We start from the raw sequence: 22,480 nt of genomic DNA, 5'->3' as shown, positions 1-22,480 counted from the left end.
CTGCAGCGATGCTAGCACTCCACATGCTAACATGTCACATTGTAGTGAACAGAAGACAAGCGACTTCTTTGATCAAATCTACAACGAGGTCCTAGATTTGATCAAATGTTTGACGACATTTGGCATAGTTCCCTATTATACCATCAAATTTATTTGACAAAGATATTTGAGAAATCTACTGGACAAAGAAATTTGATAGTGTAAAACCGGCCATAGGAGCGGGCAAGCGGTACCGTTAGAAATCGTCAGAGGCGCCAAGTAGGGAGAGAGACGACTCACTGGTTGAGGCGGCTGACGACGCCGGCGAGCGCCATGTCCCCCTCGTGCGGGCGGCGGCGCACCGTCGCCTCGAACACGGCGTCGCCCGGGCTGGTGCGCAGCGTCACCAGCACGTCCACCGGGGCGGCGTGCGCGCCGTCTGCGCCGTCCAGCTGCGACTTCCTGCAACACACGGCGCTTCACAGCGTGCGCTTCAGCGAGCAGTAAAGTCGTCGGCACACGGGACGAGGCAGCTAACGTCGACGTGTACGCAGATGGGATATCCAACGCCACGAGAGACAACGCCGTCAGCACATGCCACGATCAGGTTAAGGTGCTATTGCACTTTCAGCGCTCTCCAGCGGCAGTTATCGGCTTTATTTGTCTCGTAAACAACACCATTTGTTCACAAAAATTGCCGCGCATGGAATTTCTATATTAGCTCTATTAAAACGCACATTTCCCTTCCTGAACATATACTAGTCATGCTGTTCCGTCTGTGAGATACATAAATAAAAACGTATCCCCGTGAACGTATAAAAAGAGAAAAATGAAAGATACATGTCCACTCAGTCTGCCCAATCAGCCCCGAACTTTTTCTGGAGGACGGAAAATTTCTTTTGCGAGGTAATGCTTTTAGTTGATTTTCTAATGATTTTAGATGCAAGATTCAAGCTTTTGACAATGTTGACTGGAATTCTCTTTAAAATTCTCAGGGTGGCAGGTGAAAAATGCAGGGAGCTAAAGGCTTTTTACATTTTGTGCAGTAACCAGACGGTAATTATAAGAGTCGAGAGGGTAAACTGGAAGTAGTGGTTGAGAAAGGAGTGAGACAGGGTTGTAGCCTATCCCCCATTTTATTCAATCTGTATATTGAGCAAGCAGTAAAGAAAACAAAAGAAGATTTGGAGTAGGAATTAAAATCCGAGGAGAAGAAATAAAAGCTTTGAGGCGTGCCACTGACATTGTAATTCTGTCAGAGACAGTAAAAGATCCCGAAGAAATCTGAACGGAATGGACAATGCCTTGAAAGGTGGATATAAGATGAACATCAACAAAACCGAATCGAGAATAATGGAATGTAGTCAAATAAACCATGTGAAGCTGGGGGAATGAGATTAGGAAGTGAGACACTTAAAGTAGTAAATGTGTTTTGCTGTTTGGAGAGAAAAATAACTGATGCTCGTCGAACTAGAGAGGATATAGAATGTAGACTGGCTATGGCAAGGAAAGCCTTACTGAACAAGAGAAATTCGTTAACATCGAGTATAGATTTAAGTGTCAGGAAGTCGTTTCTGAAAGTATTTATATGGAGTGTAGCCATGTATGGAAGTGAAACATGGAGGATAAACAGTGGAGACAAGAAGAGAACCGAAGCTTTTGAAATGCAGTGCTACAGAAGAATGCTGAAGATTAGATAAGTAGATCATGTAACTAATGAGGAGGTATTCTACAGACTTGGGGAGATGTAGAATTTGTGGCACAACTCGACTAGAAGAAGTGATTGATTGGTAGAACACGTTCTGAGCCATCAAGGGATCACTTATTTAGTAATGGAGGTAAGCGTGGAGGGTAAAAATCGTATAGGGAAACCAACAGATGAGTACAGTAAGCAGATTCAGAAGGATGTAGGCTGCAGTAGTTATTCGGAGATGAAGAGGCTTCCACAGCACAAAGTAGCATGGAGAGCTGCAGCAAACCAGTGTCTGGACTGAAGACCACAAAATTGTGCAAGATTCATACAAATATATGCACCCGTTTTCAAAACGTACTTTGTGCACTTCGATTACAACAATAGTCGAGATCGGATAACATTTGGATTAAAATTTTCGGCTCATGTTAAAGCTATCCTCAGATTTTCTGGTCCGCCTATGGCTAGTGCTGGCGGTACGATCGCGGTATCACGTGAAGAGCCAAGGAGCAGCCAGCACCAAGTATGGGCGGCCTAAAAAATCTGAAGATAGCTTTAACATGAGCCGAAAATGGTAATTCAAATGTTATTGCGATCTCGACTGTTGTAATCATAGTTAGCACCAGATTGCTGCACTCCACAGACAACGTTGTCTAAATTTATGATACTTTACACACTTGGCTTCATTTTACGGACTAGAGAAATAATTACGAAATATTCGCTACTGTAATAAATAGTAAAATAACGTTCAATAATTAGCATGCAAAATGACAGTAACAATATTCAGTTATACAGTGGAATGTAGCGAAACAAACACGTCCATGTATTCTGGAGGCCACGAGCTGTTTGTGCACTGTCACACTGACCTGCTGGTATCTTCATAATGATGCCAAACAGTTGGCAGCTGTTGCACTTAATGAAAAGGTTGAACATTCAAACACGTGTAGCTCAGGTTCTCATTAGGTTAAAATATATTTCTGTTGCAGCTAAGACACAGCGAAAGTTAATGTCACAGGGTCTAGAAGGGTTAACAAACTGTACATATGTAACAATTTTTACTGTTTTCGTGGAGAATTTATCCTATATTTTCTACTGTTTGATTTGAGCTCCTTAGCTCATCATGTACGTATACAATTTATGCCATTTCCTTCTGAAGAAGATATCCTTAGCGGTACCGAAACCTGGTCAAGGTTTTATAGCAAACTTACGCAACCGGTTGGCTGTATATTTCATAAATTGAATTTTTTTACGGTTGCTGCTGTCAGCCGTGTTTAAAATTGCAAGCTTATAAAAATTTATCACATCGAACAAACTCTCTCCTGACAGAGAGCGCACTTACACTAACATAACGTCAAATATAAAGGACATTATTTCTCTTTATTTCACAGGATATTTCCCATAACCTTGTAGAAAACGTGAAGGTGGAAAAAAATGATGTTCATCAGGGCGCGAACCCTCTACCAACTCTGCCTCCGTTCAGTAACGTGGCGCATCAACCAACTATACTGTAACTCATCTTCCAAACGACGAAAACCGAATTTCGGACACCGTTTTTGCTGTCGTGTTTACACGTTAAGGTCTGAAGCGGATTTGATAGTTCAGTTAAATGTGGCGTCTGGGAAACAGCTGAGCCAGTTTCTGATTCAGTCAACACAGTCGTTATTTCTCTTCACTTAAATATTACAGGTAGGCAGCTTCACGCTCAGTCTCATATTTCTGCTTCTCCTTCAGTGCACAATAAATACATATTAACCGAATATTTTAAAAAACAAGACGTAACTTGACAACCCAAGTACATTTCAAAATCGGTTGCATTTACTTGGGAGCGAAAATCGATTAGGGACATGGAAAGCCTGCGACTAGAAGCAGATTTCCAGAATAGGTTTTGAAGTGTCCACACGACCACCCAAAAGCGGTATTGGGAAATCGGTTTACGAAAACCAGTTTTGGGAGCCCCAGGTAAACCGACTGCCTGTGACTTTGATTCTGCTGGCCTCGTATTTAATGTTAAAGTCTTCTAAAGGCTTCAATCACGGAAATATTATTAACTGACGTTAATAATAATAATGGCAGGTTCTCCTGAATCTTCACTGGGTCGTTGCCTTAAAACGTATTACACTCAAACATGCGACTTCTAACGCAAATAACGAAACACGAGAACTCTTTAACCATCAATATGACGTTTTCTGTCATTTTATTGTAACAAATCGTAGCAGTAACGTTTGTTCTCGAGACACTCAATGTACTGGTGCTTAGAAACAGTATACATTCATAGGACGTAACATATAATATAAAAACCACGAATATGGGCTTCTTCTGACAAGGTGACGTACGTACTTGTCCTCACCGATTTGATTCATACAAATAGTGTGTGTAGAGCATGGCTAGGACTTCAGCTTACGTAAAGAGGAAGGTGCAACTCTGAACTGTTTTCGAGAAAATCGAGTCTGGAAGTTTCAGGCATCCAGATATATACCACTGTGTGGCAGCTAACAGCTAATGAGTCCGTAGCGAAGTGATTAAGTGTTTGGTTTCAGAAGCACAAAGTCTGTGGATCGAATTTCGCTAATGGTGCTTTTTTAATTTTTTTAAATTCTCACTTAACTCTAACAACAGATTTATTATGACGTTCCAAATTACGGATATTTATTAGCATAATATTTATTCTGAAAAACAGGAAAACAAAACATTTTGTAAGGACTCTGGAAATAAAAAAGAATGCACGACCATTATGAATCAAATCAGTAGTCTTTCTCACTAACGTTACTGTGCCTACATTTGTGACACGTATGGAGCACTGCGCGAATCAGGATGATAATGATCGTAGAAACGTGTAAAACAGTAATTATTGTGGCATACAGCACGCGTAATGAATCCCGAGTTTTTGCACGAGCATGGTTTTTTCGATGTTTCTATTGGGAAACAAACTTGTTTTACGTTTATAAACGGTTCTCGGACCGAACATTGGTGCAAACAACTGATGGTGTACGATTGATTGAATTTTCATGCATTCTTGTCTTGAAGCTATCTCCCTGTCGTTCTCGATGAAGTACGAGCAATTTTGTACTCTCTTTACGATGTTTTTCATCCGCCTGTAAAAATAAACGTCGCAGGGATGACCAAAGGAGTAAATTTTGGAAGAATTACTTTAATACTGCACTTTGGCAGGCCCCCTCTACCTCGAAAAATTTCACCTTCAAAACCAGGTTCGTTTTCCCTCTCCACGAATCGAGCAGAAGGAGAAATTTTCCTTCTCTCATGTACTTAGACGTCAATTAGAAATTCCCTGTACAGTGCTGTTGCGAGTTTGCTGGGCTTTGTATCTGCGTGCGTACTCATCAGCTGGTTTTTGCACCCTTGGTCTAAATGAGCCTGTGGTCTCTTGCAAGCAAACGAAAACCGTTGGTAGTAATTTTCCAGATAAGATGACAGCCTATTGTGCAGTGTACAAATGTGTCGTTCTATGCATATCCTTTCCCCGCACAACAAACTTCTTTGTTCCGCGGTCGGCGAGAGTTCGGTCCTAAGTCGATTGGTATTGGTATCCTAGAACAAACATTCACAAATTAGTATCGTATGGTCTGCATGAACAGTATTGCTATTGATGTAAATGAATCAGGTACTTTTATGTGTAATACTTGTCTGATCGTTGTTAGTAACAAAATTCTTGTCGTATTCTGGTATGAGGGCTCGAGTCTGCATTCGGAAATTTGCTGCAGTAAAGCGCTTTCCCTCTCGGACACAAATCTGGCGGTTTTTCCCCTGGCAAATCCGATGTCTCCGTTTGAAGAGCACGACACACGAGTCATAAGCTCGAAAATTTAAATCAGGGAATTCTCCAGCAGCAGCAAGAGCCCCTTGCTGTAGGTATCTCGTAGTCACCTGCTGATTACATTCTCGAGTTTCTATGAAACGACCATACGTCCACCGATCAGTTGCTTTTAGTTGTTCATGCATCTTCCACCTTGTTTTATATGTTTTGGAGAAGGAGCTGTTCACTGTACGCAAATGCCAATTGAAGTCGTACTTTTGAAACTTCACTGTAAAGCGATTGGCTTCATACTCAGGTTCCCGTTCTTTTGCTGTCGAAGTACCAGACACATCAATACATTTACTCGTAAAATCAGACGTCTCGGAGTATAGACGTGTAACTACCTCGGAGGCTAACATATGAATGAAGTACTCTTCGAGTTTGTAAACGCTGTTCCCTTTCTAACTCCCTGGTGGGTCAAAACCAACTGCAAGATAACCGGAAAAATTGGTTCTTACGGTGAGTGGTATTCACCCGTACCTACACCGGGAAAATGGGCTCATGGTTTGATGAAGCGTACCTGCAGGAATGCGGTTATAATGAGAAACTACTCCCAAACCGTTCAAGAAAAACACGAATTTTCAAGTTGAAGATAATAAGCAAGAGCGAGATTCAATCCACAGTTCTGTATCTTATGGAACTAAGCGCATACTCGGTCGCCTGTGGACTCCTCGGCTGCCGGCAATCTCCAATTAGCGTATATCTCTGCCTAAAACTTTCCAACTCGATTCTCTCCAAAATGGTTGAGAGTTTCGCCCTCCGTTTTACATACACACACCAAGAAAAGTTTTGCATCACCCCGGTTCCCAGTACTCCGAAAGACAGACGTTGACTGTGGATATTGTATCACAGACACAGTCCCTTTGACTGTTCAGATATGTCACTAAACCTCCCAAAGATGTAAACAACCATGCATGAGCAGCGCCAATTAGACGGAAGGGGACCGACAGCCGATCAGTTCCAGCCATTCCACCCGGAAGGAGGTACACGCCTCGTGTTGTCTGTAGTTCTACCATGACAAGACGCTCCATACAGCGGTTCGATAGCGTCCGCATTGTTACTTTGTGCCAGGAAGGGCTCTCAACAAGGGAATTGTCCAGGAGCCTCGGAATGAACCGAAGTGATGTTGTTCGGACACGCAGGAGATACAGAGAGACAGGAATTGTCGATGACATGCCACGCTGCCGCGCGGTCTGAGGCTCCTTGTCACGGTCCGTGTGGCTCCCCCCGAGTCCTCTCTCGGGCATGGGTGTGTGTGTTGTCCATAGCGTAAGTTAGTTTAAGTTAGATTAAGTAGTATGTAGGGTTAGGGACCGATGACCTTAGCAATTTGGTCCCATGAGACCTTACCACAAATTTTTTACCAAACTCGCTCAGGCCGCCCAAGGGCTACTACTGCAATGGATGACCGCTACCTACGGATTATGGCTCGGAGGACCCCTGACAGTAGCGCCACCATGTTGAATAATGCTTTTCGTGCAGCAACAGGACGTCGTGTTACGACTCAAACTGTGCGCAATACGCTGCATGATGCACAATTTCACTCCCGACGTTCATGGCGAGGTCTATCTTGGCAAACACGACACAATGCAGCGCGGTACAGATGGGTCCAAGAACATGTCGAATGGACCGCTCAGGATTGGCATCACGTTCTCTTCACCGATCAGTGTCGCATATGCCTTCAACCACACAATCGTCGGAGAGGTGTTTGGAGGCAACCCGGTCAGTCTCAACGCCTTAAACACACTGTCCAGCGAGTGCAGCAAAATGCTGTTTTGGGGTGGCAGTTTGTGGGGCCGACATACGCCGCTGGTGGTCATGGAAGGCGCCGTAACGGCTGTACGATACGTGAAGGTCATCCTCCGACCGATAGTGGAACCATATCGGCAGCATATTGGCGAGGCATTCGTCTTCATGGACGACAATTCGCTCCCCCATCGTGCACATCTTGTGAGTTATCCTTCAGGATCACGACATCGCTCGATTAGAGTGGCCAGCATGTTCTCCAGACAAGAACCCTATCGGACATGCCTGGGATATATTGAAAAGGACTGTTTATGGACGACTTGGCCCACCAACCACTCCTGAGCCGGCCGAAGTGGCCGTGCGGTTAAAGGCGCTGCAGTCTGGAACCGCAAAACCGCTACGGTCGCAGGTTCGAATCCTGCCTCGGGCATGGATGTTTGTGATGTCCTTAGGGTAGTTAGGTTTAACTAGTTCTAAGTTCTAGGGGACTAATAACCTCAGCAGTTGAGTCCCATAGTGCTCAGAGCCATTTTTGAACCAACCATTCCTGACGGATCTACGCTGAATCGCCGTTGAGGAGTGGGACAATGTGGACAACAGTGCCTTGATGAACTTGTGGATAGTATGCCACGACGAATACAAGCATGCTTCAATGCAAGAGGACGTGTTGCTAGGTATTAGAGGTACCGGTGTGTACAGCAATCTGGACCACCACTTCTGAAGGTCTCGCTGTATGGTGGTACAAAATGCAATGTGTGATTTTCATACATAATAAAAAAAGGCGGACATGATGTTTATGTTGATCTCTATTCCAGTTTTCTGTACAGATTCCGGAACTCTCGGAACCGAGGTGATGCAAAACTTTTTTAATGCGTGTATTTTGAAGTCCTAGCCATGCTCTACATACCTCATCAATATGAATCAAATCGGTGAGTGCAAGTACGTACGGTCCCCTCGTCAGCATATTGCTTTCTGCCTGTGACGTAGGAAACGTTCTTGCTTCCTACTGGTTTAAGTGGTACGTTGCCGAAATATCGTAGAACGTATTTTGTATTTCACGTGACGAAATGCCTCCTCAGCGTGAAACAGCAGGAAGTGAAGTCACGTCAACGTTGGCTAGCTCGTCCAGTGTGCCAGCGGCTTCAGGTCGTCCTCGTATGTGTACGTGGAGCGAGCTGGACAAGTTCTGTGACATCATGACATGGAATTTCATGTCACAAGACACTCCTAAACGTGGAAGGCAGACTCGTACGCGTAAAGCCACCTTCACACAGGACGTGGCATTCAACGTACAGTGCTGATGACGTCTTTACCGTGCTGTTGAATGCGGAGAAGTGACCCGGCTTCTTCATACGGTACTTCTACCACGACATGATCACATGCTACCGTACGGCGCTCTAGTTGCAAGTATCTGCTAGCGTTGTGACCCGTGCAGAAACTCATTGCCGTTCTTAGCACTGGGAGAGTTCACCCCTCTGTTCTGAAGGGGCGGCCGCTGTTTGCTGATGCCTGATATTGTCAGACACAATTTTCCCGTAAATATATTTTTGTGTTTTATATATCGATATGTTATCTGGTATCAATCTTACACCAAGAAAATTAGCACTCAGTATATTAAGAGTATTTAAATTTTCCTTTTCCACTTGCTTGAACAGGCACATTTCCTTAATTAATTTTACAACAACAGAACTGTCACTGGTTGAAGGCACAAATTTCATGGTTTTACAGGTAGGAGTCGATTTTGGGATCACCAAATAACATCAACTTATTTTCTTCCTGTGGCCACCACATTTTATTTAAAATGTCACACTGTTTCAAGAATAAATTATCACTACCAACGAAAAACCTTGCAGTTGTGCTGTCCATTAATCCTTGAAGAAGCTGATACTTGAAATTTGTGATCAATTCAATCACTCTGTCTGAAGGTTCGAATGATCCTTGAATGTTTTAGTAGCTGAATATTCGACTTCAGCAGCTTGTGTAATCTAATGACTTTTCATGGGCAAAGAAGGCAGACTTAGTGCATATCAGTGATTGCAATGAAAATGAACCAAATGCTCAGAATTTTTGTAAGTTGTTCGTCACTTGTTTTTAAGAGACACACACACTCCCTCGTTCTTTAGAGACAGACACTTCTCTCTCTCCTGCCTTGGCCATTCAATATGTCAGCAATAGTAATTCTCGTTAATAATGTGTCAGCATGAAAATTTGTGTTTATTTTAAATAATAATAATCATTATTTTCCCAGTTAACAGAACAGGCGTTGAGTTTTTGTAAATACTTGTAATGTTTTCCGGAAAAACAATTTGCCGACGAACAACTAGCAGCCGTTTTTTACATCTCATGCAGATCTATACTGACGGTAACAAACTTTTTCAGAGCCTGCAGTTATTAATTCTCTACAAAGTCCGATAACTTGGCGCGATCAATTTGACACGCCTGCAATAATTATTATTCACGCGGTAGCGAATTATTCAGGCAGCAGACAACGGTTCGACACATTTCAGTCTCAAAATCACAATAACTACCAATATTTGTCCTTTGCCCCATTTTATTCTTCCTCTCGGACTGAAAGGGAGAGTTATAATGTCCCCTATATCGAAACAATTCAGAGCCTCCAAAACACGTGAGTTTTAAAAAGTAAGAACGGGTCGTATTCTATACATATGAGATACGCTGTTCTAAAACCGCACGCGGTCGCTCGTAATGTCTCTACATTCTTTTCTTCCCACTTTCTGCAACCTTCAGAGAAAGATTTTTCGATTACTTCCTTTTTCCAATCATTCAAAATAGATTCGCTCTTTAAGTGAAATTTGCTCCTATCATGATCACTAATTTTATCATTTAGCTTTTTGCTGTTGTTTGCATTGAATCCTTTAGTAAAAGTTAGCTCAATGTGCGTTTTACTGTCTTTAAGAGCACCGTGATTTTGTATTTCCTGGAACTGTTTGATAAAAGCCAGAGGCGATTTCCTTTCCGTTTTTGAAATCCGGCTTTGTCGACACATCCCCCGATTAGTGTAATACACTTGTTATTTTCAGTAACAGATATCAGTTCCAATGTTGCAGTTTTTTACTAAGAAGCTGTAGTATTAATATTCCTTGAAGTTGAAGCCTGAGATTCGAACTGGAATAAATCACTGTTATTACTTTCCGTAACTTTACGCTTTATCGTCACAAATTGAACCACGCTGACCAGGAATAGAACACTAACTGTTTCAAGAAATTGAAATGCAAGCTACAGTCGTAATGGCTGGCGCAGAACTGCTGGAAATGTGACCCTAAATACCAAGCCATTTAATGAACCTGAGAATTGTTTACTGTTTAGCTTACTTGGTATTAGCAAGATGGATTCTTTTGCTTACATCTCGCTCTCGTACCGCGTACAACCCCCGTCCAACGTATTCTGCGTCTTCTATTTTCAAAGAGCAGTAGTAATACTTACAGTAAAAAGAAAAAAATAGTTCCCTGGCAAGGAAGAAATTCTTCTTTGAGAGGCCGGGGAACTATTTAATGAGAGGGGGAAATCCCCTCATCCTCCTCCTCCCCCCCCCCCCCCCCCCGCCACCCTTTTATTCGAAGACTGATGACAGAGCGCATCTGCATAATAATGTTCGTTATAGTAATTTGCACTTTCGGCGTTGTACAGGCACTGTCTTTCTTTAATTGTATCTGTCAATGCACACAAGACATCCTCTGTCGCTGGCCTAGGTAGCCGAGCGGTTCTAGGCGCTACAGTCTGGAGCCGCGCGGCCGCTACGGTCGCAGGTTCGAATCCTGCCTCGGGCGTGGATGTGTGTTATGTCCTTAGGTTAGTTAGGTTTAAGTAGTTCTAAGTTCTAGGGGACTGATGACCTCAGAAGTTAAGTCCCATAGTGCCATCCTCTGTCCACGCAGCCGTGATGCTCTTTATGTACACCCAGACATCAAAACATTGCCATGTAGCTCGTTGACGTTAAAATTCACGGACCATTTGAGGACTGCTAATAGCGCAGAGAGTAATTGGCCAATGGAAGATAAACTAACTCTGAAACCAAGGATTTCCTCCGATATAGTGATAATAAAGAACCTCTAAGAAAAGGGACCTTGTTTTAGGGCACGTTTCTTATACAACTTTGACGAGTGATTCAGTTGCGTTCTGAAACGAAAACAATTCGCCAAGTGAGTTTAGAGAAATATGTGTAGAATCAATCAAGTGACATTCAGTTTCGAAACTGAGCATTATTCGCTCTTTGAGTGCAGAAGACGATGCAGAAGTTATCTTTAGGCCACATCTACTCGAACGTCAAAATTCAAGACGTCATAATTACTCGTAAAGAGCCATGAAACGTGTTTGTTTGAGATTTCTATTCCTGACGAACTGCAGCTTCTTTTTCATCAGTCTTCCCCTACGATTTTAACCCTCTACAGTTCCCGCTTCAACCATGAATGTTGTTCCCTGTTGTCTTAACATGTGCTATCACTGTCCCTTCTTCTGGTCAGTGTTTTCCATATGTTCGCTTCTCCGCCGATTCTGTTGAGGACTTCCGCGCTCATTATCTTTCTTACTTACTTTCCTGATCGCACAAACCGCAGTTGGCTTTTGGCTTCTTTAGATGTCTCCTCCAGAGCGTCTGGTCCTTCTCATCTTTTTCCCTTGCTCCAAGCGTCTGAAGATTCTCGGCCACCTGGTCTCTGCACCTCAGTCTCCCACAAGATCTTCATCCATCGGCTTATGCTCTCGTACTTCTCTCAATCTAGCATCCTCTTCTCTTCTACAGACATGGCCGCCACATCTCAACCTCCTTGTCTGACTCATAAGACATTTTCCTAAGCTCCCTAATTTTCCTTCTACGCCATTCTCCTCCCTCAGAAACTGGTCCAAATTTCTTTCACAGGATTTTATTTCCAAAGACCTTTATCATTCTCCTGTATACCGTAATTCTCTTTTATCCTAATTTCTACCCGATATAATAATACAGCTCTTATTATAGTCAGTATATCCTTATTTTGCTTCCTCGAAAAAAAAATGGATGACAGTAATTAGTTGAGTGAAGACGCTCTGGATGTATCTTTGATCCTCGCTTCTGTTTCTAATTTCTATGTTGTTTACCACGCTGACCAGGAATAGAACACTAACTGTTTCAAGAAATTGAAATGCAAGCTACAGTCGTAATGGCTGGCGCAGAACTGCTGGAAATGTGACCCTAAATACCAAGCCATTTAATGAACCTGAGAAGAGTGAAGACGCTCTGGATGTATCTTTGATCCTCGCTTCTGTCTACAGACAGTTAAACCCATCTACTTTTTCAAACATGATTGTCAATCTGAAGATTTCCCCTTTATATTAGTCCTGTAATTTCTTTCTGCCCTCATGAATTTAATTCATCGTCAATTACCTCTAGACCCATTTTTAAAAAAAAAAATCCTTTCTTGGCAGGTCATCTATATTTTCAGAGATTAATTCTACATCACCTGTAAAGCCAAGTATATTAATTTTTATTCCTGTGTTAACTGCATTTTTTAACAGGCTACTCATTTTTCACCATCGTACTGTAACAATAGTCACAAACACTGCGATTCTCTTCTTTTCCAGTTTCTTCACAGTCCAGAGTTCTTTGCACCCTCTACTCTGTACTGTGTAGAATGATTATTCCATTAACAGGCCCTCTAACTGTCCCATCCTTTCAGTGAAGGCAGCAATGCCATCAGCAAATCTTATAATTAATGTCCTTTCACTCTTAATTATAACCCAACTATCTTATCCTCTGCTTCCACCATTGGTTATTCGAAGCACAGGTTGAAGAGTAGGGGAGAAAGACTGTGTCCTTGCGTTATGTCACTTTTATTGTGAACACTTCTTTCTTGGTCTTCCACTCTTATTGTTCCCCCTCGTATCTAGTGCGTACTGAATATTATCTGTCTTTCATTACAGCGTGCACCAATTTTTCTGAAAATCTCAAACCTTTAATTCCATGTTTCATTGTCAGACACATTTCCTAGGTCGACAAATTCTATGAAAGTATTTAGATTTATCATACACCTAGCCTCCTTTACGAAGCCTCATTGGTGCCTTCATCTTTCCTGAAGCCGAAGTAATTGTCATCTAGCAGACCCATTCATCTGTAAATAACTTTTGTGATTGACTTGGGCGCATGAGCTGTTGAGCTGATTCTGCTCAGAAATCACTCCTTAGCAGATGTAGCCACTAGAGCACTGGTAAACACCCGTGAGCGATGTTTGTTCCCCATCATCAGTTTGCACTTGATGTGGGAGCACGTTGTCGGCCGTTTCCTCATTTGTCGTCGTGGGAGTGAGTACTCTCTGACTAAAGGAAAACGTGTTAGGGAGTGTATCATGTGGCTAAGGAAACATGAACTCACAGTTTCGTCACGACGTAACACCACTAACTAATGTCAACGACGTTTCTTTCCAGAGTGAGATTCATACGAAGAAATGTCGCTGTGGCAAATCTGTCTTTGCAAAATGCTCGTGGTGTACGGAATTTCTATGTTTCGGATGTTTCTGTGATTGTTATAATCCAAGGGAAAGCACCAAATTTTCCTGAAGAATAAATATAAGAGTAAAATAAGAATAAATTATAAGAATTAAGAATTGATATAAGAACAAAATATAAGAATATGAGAATTTAAAAAGATTGTGATCCCTGAAAATACCATACACATATATAATGAATAGATGACACGCATTGTCCAACCTAGCTATAATTTTACAATTAAGACAACGCCCTTGTATCCTTAACTTGATAAGAAACATTTGTATAGTAACCTTCTACGGACGTGGGTAGATAAAGGAAAGAAATAAAATAAAATAAATAAAAACAATTATCGTGTTTCGGACTTGGGACACAAAACTAGCTGTGACACTAGCCAATGTGCCACTAGTTGGGGCGAGCTTCTCTCAAAGGCATCTAAACTACGTCGAAAACTTTGACAGTCATTTTCTCAGAAATATCGCCGGCCGGGGTGGCCGAGCGGTTCTAGGCGCTACAGTCTGGAACCGCGCGACCGCTACGGTCGCAGGTTCGAATCCTGCCTCGGGCATGGATGTAGGTGATGTCTTTAGGTTAGTTAGGTTTAAGTAGTTCTAAGTTGCAGGGGACTGATGACCTCAGCAGTTAAGTCCCATAGTGCTCAGAGCCATCTGAATCATTTGGTCGAATATCTACTGATAAGCCGACAGGCGTTTTATTTTGGCTCCTGTTCCACGATCAGAATTTCTGGGAAGTCGGGTTATGGCACTTCCGTGTTCTCCTCGTGAGTCACTAGGAGAGTCAACATCGATGATATTCGGTTACTTCCGTCAAGCTTCGCGAAGTGTATTCGCGCTCTGTCGCACACAGGGCTCTTACCTACCTGGCCACCAGCAGCCGTGCGTCGCGGACTTCGGCGAGCGTCAGCCGGGCGCACTCGCGGTGCGAGCCCAGGAGCAAGTTCAGCTGCGTCACCACGAAGGTCGCTGCGCGCACCGCCTCCTCGCTGTCTGTCGATACCGGGCGACTCTCCTGGCACGTGCACCTGCACACAACCACCGTATTTGCTGGCGACGCCTATACTAAAAATTGTGGCGATATGACTGTTTTTGTTTTCACGGCATTCCGCTTGTTTTTAGGGACGTGGAAAATATATCGATAATGTATCCATTTTACTGCCTTCTGAGCTCCGTGCATATGGTTTATATCATTTTAATAAATACAGCAACCAGCTACTTTGTTATGTATTTGCATTTAAGCTAATAGGCGTTTCGGGCTTTCACTCATCTTCAGTTAACATAATACATATTCGAAGTTTATTCAGTACATACTCACAACGTAGACAGCAAATTTAATACTGCAGTCGCCCTGTGCAAAACAATAATTTAGATAAATTACTAAAATTCGTGAGTTGCATGTTTACGATGTACTGCTGTTTACGTGTGTTTACTTTCTACCCTGCTTGTTGTTATGCCGATTTCCGCCCTTATGGATGTGACAGAAAGATTTTTCTTTGCTTCTGTTTTGCACAAAAAACACCAGTATCCGTCATGTTGCCGACTGACTTCTTTGTTTACATCCTAAAATACATCTATGGTCAAAGATTACAGTTTGCTTACAGGTTATGTTATGGTTGAAGTTGTATTTTGCTTACAGTTTCTGTACAACTAAAAATAAATAAAACTGTTTGACATGAATGTGTTGAATACATTAATGGTTGCTAAATAAGTGAGTTAGTGATTGTATATGTTATATGGTGTAATATAACAAATGAAAATAATGTAGTACATTTTGTATAGAGGAATTAATATTACTATTTTTCTTTCCTTTTTCCTCTCATAGTTGGAAAGATATTTATAAACAACAAAGACAGAACAAAAGGTTTACGTGAAGTAGAACCGTTTAATGTACCAGATGGATTCACACTGGTTTATGTTTTCTCATAATCCAGTGTGAGCCCATCTCATGGCCGTGATGTTGTTACGCAAGCTTATTATGAACATTTCTTACAAAAATAACTAAACTAGCTACCAACATAATGTGTCTAATGATCTCAAGAATTTAGTCATATAACCGCACACAAAGCACAACCATGAAAAAAAAATGTAATCTGATGTGAGGCGATCCAGTGCATAAAATAGTTCTGCGTAGTCCTGTCTTTATTGTTCATAAATGTCATTACAACTGTGAGAGAGAAAGAAAAGGAATAAGAAAAGAAAGTAATGTTAATTCTTCTACATAAAATGTACTACATTATTTTTATTTATTAAAAAATACCATATAACCTAAGCACTCACCAATACACTTTTTTAATAACTACGTAGAATTATCAGCACTCTGACATTAAAAAATTTCAGATATTTTAAGACACACAGAAACAGTAAGCATAATATAACTTTGACCATAGCAGGACCTGTAAACAAAATGTAAGTGTTGACCACAGAGGTATTTTCCCGACGTAAATAAAGACGTCAGTCGACAACATGGCGGATTCTGTGCTGTTTTTGTGAAAAACAGAGGTAAAAAAAGTGTTTATCCCACGTCCATCAGTCGTATTGCCCCAATACTACTCAGTGCAAAAAACCGTACATAAATTTTCATGTTTTGTAAAAATAAAACTGAACACAATATCGTTCGATACAATTATTTAGAGAGAGAAAGTTTTATATTTATGAAGAAAATACCTTTGAAAGCAATAGAAATATGATTTTTTAATATACTTTCTCGCCAAATGTCCTTTTAACCCAGGGAACAGGTGATAGTCACTGGGCGCCAAGTCAGGACTATAGGGTGGGTGGGTGATTGTGTTCCACTGAAACTGTTGCAGGAGAGCAACGGTTTGCCGAGCCATGTGTGGGCGAGCGTTGTCATGGAGAATGTGTACATCCTTGCTCGATATTCCTCTTCTCCGGTTCTGAATAGACCGTTTGAGATTTTTCAGAGTCTCACAGTAACTGTGAGCGTTAATTGTGGTCCCAGTGGGCATAAAGTGGACCAAAAATACCCCTTTCCGATCCCAAAAAACGGTTGTCATGATTTTACCGGCAGACTGTCTTTGTTTGAATTTCCGCGGCTTTCGCGAAGAAGAATGCCGCCACTGGCATGATTGTTGCTTGGTCTCAGGTGTAAAGTGGTGTGCCCAGGTTTCGTCACCAGTGACAATTGAGTCCAGAAGGTTGTCCCTGTTCGGCTGCAAGGTGATCCTCAGGCAGCATACGTGGCACCCATCTTGCGCACACCTTCCGGTAGTTCAATGTTTCCGCTAAAATTCTGTGAATAGTGCTTCGAGAAACCTCAGGAACCAACGTGCAGAGTGACCCGCCGAACCGGCCGGTGTGGCCAAGCGGTTCTAGGTGCTACAGTCTGGAACCGCGCGACCGCTACGGTCGCAGGTTCGAATCCTGCCTCGGGCATGGATGTGTGTGATGTCCTTAGGTTAGTTAGGTTTAAGTAGTTCTGAGTTCTAGGGGAGTGATGACCTCACAAGTTAAGTACCATAGTGCTCAGAGCCATTTGAGCCATTTGATCCGTCGATCTTCAGGCATGCTTTGCTCAACCTTCATCACTGTCTGCTCAGAAATTGACGGTCTCCCGCTCCTTTGTTCGTCACAAATTTCGGTCCGACAAGCTGCAAAATCTCTACACCACTTACGAACATTTTTGACTTTCATGCCCAACTCACCATACACTTCCGTCAATTGGCAATGGATTTCAATCGGCGCAGTGCCCTTGGTGTGTTCAAAAACCAAATAACTGCCCGCAGTTCGGACTTGGCGGTAACATCTTACGGGAGCTCCATTCTCAACAGCTGCCAAGCCAAGACTGATCTTCTCAGCGCGGCGTGCGCATGTTTACACACAGCGCGTGAAGCTCTCTTCGTAACAGTGTGACCAACTGCCACACAAACAGAGTTCTGTACTTATAAAAAAATAGGAGACCTAACTTTTGGGTTTATCCTCGTTTAATTCCAGTGTGGTTATGGGGTCATACTGACCCCAGTGGCACTGAAAAAAAAAACACTCCGTCTACAGGCGACAAGTGGCCCATCGTGACCATCCGACCGCCGTGTCGTCCTCAGAGGAGGATGCGGATAGGAGGGGCGTGGGGTGAGCACACTGCTCTCACGGCTGTTATGATGGTATTCTTGACCGAAGCCGCTACTATTCGGTCGAGTAGCTCCTCAATTGGCATCACGAGGCTGAGTGCACCCCGAAAAATGGTAACAGCGCATGGCGGCCTGGATGGTCACCCATCCAAGTGCCGACCACGTCCGACAGCGCTTAACTTCGGTAATCTCACGGGAACCGGTGTATCCCAAGTGGCACTAGGAGGTTTAAATATGTGAGTGGAGCGGAAGTAAACACGGATTGGATGGTTAGCAGCCAGTGAGACGAAGCTCACCAGTGTGGCTCGACGCCGGCGGAGGCGCAGGTCCTGGCGGCGGGTAGCTCCGTGAAGAGACTGAGTCCTCGCGCCGCCTGCGAGGAGTCGGCGGAGACGGCCGCTTCGGCGGCGGCGCGGCTGCGCACGCGCAGGGAGTCTGCGTCGAGCCCGCGCGGCGCGTGAGCCACGTCGAGCAGCGTGCGGTGCAGGTCGAAGGGCGTGCTGAGGCGGCGCGCGTTGCGCCGCAGGTTGGCCGCCGCCGCCGGGTAGCGCTGCTGGAAGCCCGCCGGCAGCAGCACCGACAGCATCGGCAGGCGCTCCTCCAGGCGGCCCTGGTACGTCTCACGGATCGCGCCCCACCGAATGCCGTGGTCACTCATCACCACCACTATCTGCGCGCACGCCCAACACTCGTAAATGCAAAGCAGTGCCGGCAAAACTTATGCAGTGATATCAAAGCTACATCAAAGAAAATCTTCGTCCTTCCCACCACCTCCCACAGCCCAAGGGCCGTAGTTAATATCTACGAAGATTGTTCAATAAGTAATGCAATACATTTCTTTCCCTGTCAGTTTCGGTTGAAAAAAAGTGGGATTTCTTGTGGGACATCCTGGAATATTCCCGCTTCAGCCCCTATAGTTACAAGAAGTTCCCATAGGTGGCGGCGCCATTAACCTTCAAAATGACGTCTGTAATGGAGGTGCGTTCAGAACACAGAATTGTCATTGAGTTTGCTTTGGTGGAAAACCAGAGCACTGAAAATATTCAGAATGTCTATGGAGAGTTGTCAGTGAACAAAAGCGCTGTGAGTCGCCGGGCGAGGCGTCTGTCATCATCGCTACAACGTCATGCAGACCTTGAAACTTCTTTATTTAAATGTGTGTGTCCGTACTTAAATTGACTGAATACCTTATCCTCAGCGTCTTCTTCCCCTCCCTCATCATTACCTGTGCCACCATCTATGTCCGCTCCACTGCTCCTCTTCCTTATGACTTCATCTCGCACATTGACCGCACGTTCCCCACCTATGTGATTGCACTCCTGCCGCCCTTCGGCGGTGGCATCAGTTCCTCTCCACGATCCAGGGTGAACTTGTTCCCCTTCCCCAGCACACCCGACCCTAAAGTGCCACCACCTCAGATGTTATCGGTGCCTCCGCCAAGCTCCTTGGGCGTATCGCCGTCGTCGTCGCCGTCCTTGACCCCACAGGTAGCGATCACCTCCCCGTCCTTCTCACCATAACGTCTGCTCACCGCCCCCCTCCGGCTCCGCACCCTGCACTCCCTCCTAAGACCGTCCATGACTACCACCATGCTAACTGGGATGCCTACCAGGACTCGATCTCCACCCAGGTGGAAAGCCACCCTCTTACCTATCGCCACCTATCGCCATCCTGACGAAATCATCCACGCCTCGTCCTTCCTTCAGAAGGTAATTACTGACGCCGTGGAGGCCCATGTTCCTACTAAAACCATTCACCCCTACTGTCCCACTCTCCCTCCACGGGCTATCCTCCTCCTCCGTGAATCCCGCCACCTCTATCGCTCCTTCCTGCGCACTCGTGACAGAGATACACTCCAACGCCACCGGCAAATACAGCGACACGTACGGAACCTTATTACAGCAACGAAACGCAGAGACTGGCGCCAGACTTGCACATGACTCAACGCCACCCTCCCTATCAACTCCTCCAAGTACTGGTCTGCCGTGCATCGCCTTACTGGTTCCCTTTCCACTCCCCACTACCCCCTTCTCCATAACGATCGCCCCGTTCCTGACAACCTCAGTAAGGCCAACCACTTCGCTTTCCACCTTTCTGAGGTCTTCTCCATCCCAGATGATCCCCACTTTGATTATTCTCTTTTCCCCACCATAATGGAACGTGCCGATACCTCGGTCCCTCCACTTGCTCCTAGTCTGCAGTATTTGGGGCAGTTGCCCCCGTCCGACATAAACACTCCCATCACAGCACAATACATTAAATTTATCCTCCGGTCCAAACGCAACACAGCCCCTGGTCACAACTGTGTCACCTACTGCCACCTTCGAGAAAGCCCCTTTCCTTCCTGACTGTCCTCGCCCATCTCTATAACGTCATCCTCTCTACTGGCTTCTACCCTGACCTGTGGAAGACCTCCCGCATTTCCTTATTCCTCAAACCCAACAAGCCCCCTTCTGCCGCCTCTTCCTATCGTCCCATTTGCCTCACCTCTGTCTTCAGTAAGGTCTTTGAATCCACCCTCTCCCACCGTATCCATCAGCACTTTACTCAACACCACCTCCTCCCCTTTACCCAGTGTGGCTTACGACCCTCCTTCTCCGCTGAAGACCAACTCCTTAACGTCGTTCACCTTCTGTCCCTCCAGCTCAACTCCCATTGCTCTGCCATTTTTGTTTCCCTTGACCTCCAAAATGCCTATGACCATGTATGGCATCCCGGTCTCCTCTTTAAACTCCAAACCTACGCCCTCCCTATCAATTTTGTCCATCTGGTCGCCTCCTTCCACTCGCACCGTCCTTCCTATGTCACCCTCCACAACACCAACTCCCGTATCTTTTATCCCACTGCTGGCGTCCCCCAGGGCTCTGTCCTCTCCCCTCTCCTTTATCTCTTGTATATGGCTGATATGCCCAACCCTCCCCCACCAGTCCACCTTCTCCAGTATGCTGATGACAGCGCCTTCCTGGCTCTCTATCCTACCCTTCAACAGTCCCAACGTACCCTCCAAACCCACTTTAACCAGTTCACCACTTGGTGTAACCAGTGGTTCCTCTGTCTCAACCCCTCCAAAACCCAGGCAATCATCATAGGCCGCACCACCTGCTCCTTTCGTCTCCATGATTTCTGCCTCACCCTTTATGGTTGTCCCATCCAGCTCACCCCCACCCTGAGATACCTTAGCCTCACCCTTGACTGACACCTCACCTGGACCCCGTCATCTCCAGACCATCCAGCAGAAAGCCCATTCCCGCCTCCGCCTTCTGAAACTCCTGTCTGGCCGGACATGGGGATTGCATCCTTCTACCATCCTCCACACCTACAAATCCCTCATCCATCCTACACTCTGTTATGCCAGCATTGCCTGGATCTCCACACCCACCCGCTTTTACAAGGCCCTCCAAATCCTTGAACACCATACGCTCCGCCTTGCCTTCCGTATCCACGTTCCTTCCCCCACACGGCTCCTGTATGAACTGATCCCCTTCCCCCACCTCCTCCTGTGCCTCCAACATCTCCGCATCCTTTACATTGTCTGCAGGCTTGATCCCCCCACCCTCTGGTTTCCTCCTTCCTCTCCACACCCCACCTGCTGCCACGCCTCTATCGCTGTATTGCTCCCTCTCTCCACCTCCACACCCTCCATCTCCTTCATCAGGGCAATTTCCAGCGCCTCCCCCTCCCGGATGATGAACTTCGCCATGTCATATACCCTTCCTTCCAACTATAACCTGGCCTTGTTCCCCCCCCCCCTCCCACCTAGGGCCCACTTTTTCCTCTTCTATCCTTCTCCCAGAGCGGAGTTTCCTCCTTCCCCCCCCCCCTCCCCTGAGACCCTGCACCCCATACTTGCCTCTTTCCTTCCCACATCCCTCCCTACCTGGCCCTCTTCAGCGCACCCCCCGCTCCTCTCCCCCATCTCTTCCCCTCCCACCCTTCTTCCGGTCTCCCTCACATCCTTGCGCCTGGCAGATCTTCCGTTTTGATCATCGTCAGTGTGCCAAATCAGTGTTGTGTTTAGTGCTGTTTCTCCTGTGTGTCAAGAGGTGTGATTTTAATTGTGTGCTGCCTTGAGGTTCGCTGTCAGTGTTTATTATGTGCTACACCATCTGTCGATACTTTTATGCTCCGGTCATACTGTGCCTTGTGTTCTTTTAATTGTCGCAGTGTGTGGTTTTTTGTGTGCTCTACTTTTTTTTACGGATTTTATCTCCATTTTACAGTCGCCCCTTGTTTTGTCTATTGCCATCCATTATGTTCCCCCTTTTTTATATCTATGTCCACCATATTTTCTCCTTTGTATATTTTTGACTGTCTTCTATTGTTTGTTCTGTCTCTCGGCTGAAGGGCAGCGCATAGGTTGCTGCCAGCCCGCCCTGATGGGGAATTGAAATACAATAAAGGAAAATACTTAAATTGCTGAATGACTGAGAAGATGAAACTTCTACGTTATTTGATTCTGAAACAGCTGAGTAGAAGTGAATGTACTGAGCCTACTTTCTCTTTACTTTTTTTAATCAAGTCAACACTGACCCACAATATTCTATCGCAACGCAATCTGACTGCTGAAAAAGGGTAACCTGACTTAAAATAATTAATGCAAAAGAATGGCCCTGACTGAAGAGAAATCCTAACAATGATCTATACATTTCATTAAGCACTTACCTCACAATAGTCTTCA

The 22,480-nt window shown here is 44.7% G+C and overlaps 1 protein-coding gene across 7 annotated transcripts in view; it reads right to left on the bottom strand.

Annotated features, from left to right (window-relative positions):
- Positions 1-22,480, bottom strand: part of LOC126457087 (uncharacterized) — a 763,934-nt gene that overhangs the window by 5,599 nt on the left and 735,855 nt on the right. For all 7 annotated transcript variants that reach the window (XM_050093111.1, XM_050093110.1, XM_050093106.1 and 4 more), the window contains 3 exons: positions 18,099-18,472; positions 14,581-14,742; positions 280-441 (listed from right to left, as the gene is read on the bottom strand). In XM_050093111.1, the coding sequence (XP_049949068.1) occupies positions 280-441; positions 14,581-14,742; positions 18,099-18,472 (698 nt within the window). The remainder of the gene's footprint in view (positions 1-279; positions 442-14,580; positions 14,743-18,098; positions 18,473-22,480) is intronic.

This window comes from Schistocerca serialis, chromosome 2 (assembly GCF_023864345.2).
Source record: "Schistocerca serialis cubense isolate TAMUIC-IGC-003099 chromosome 2, iqSchSeri2.2, whole genome shotgun sequence".
Taxonomy (NCBI): Eukaryota; Metazoa; Arthropoda; class Insecta; order Orthoptera; family Acrididae; genus Schistocerca; species Schistocerca serialis.
This window is presented reverse-complemented; position numbering and strand designations above follow the sequence as displayed.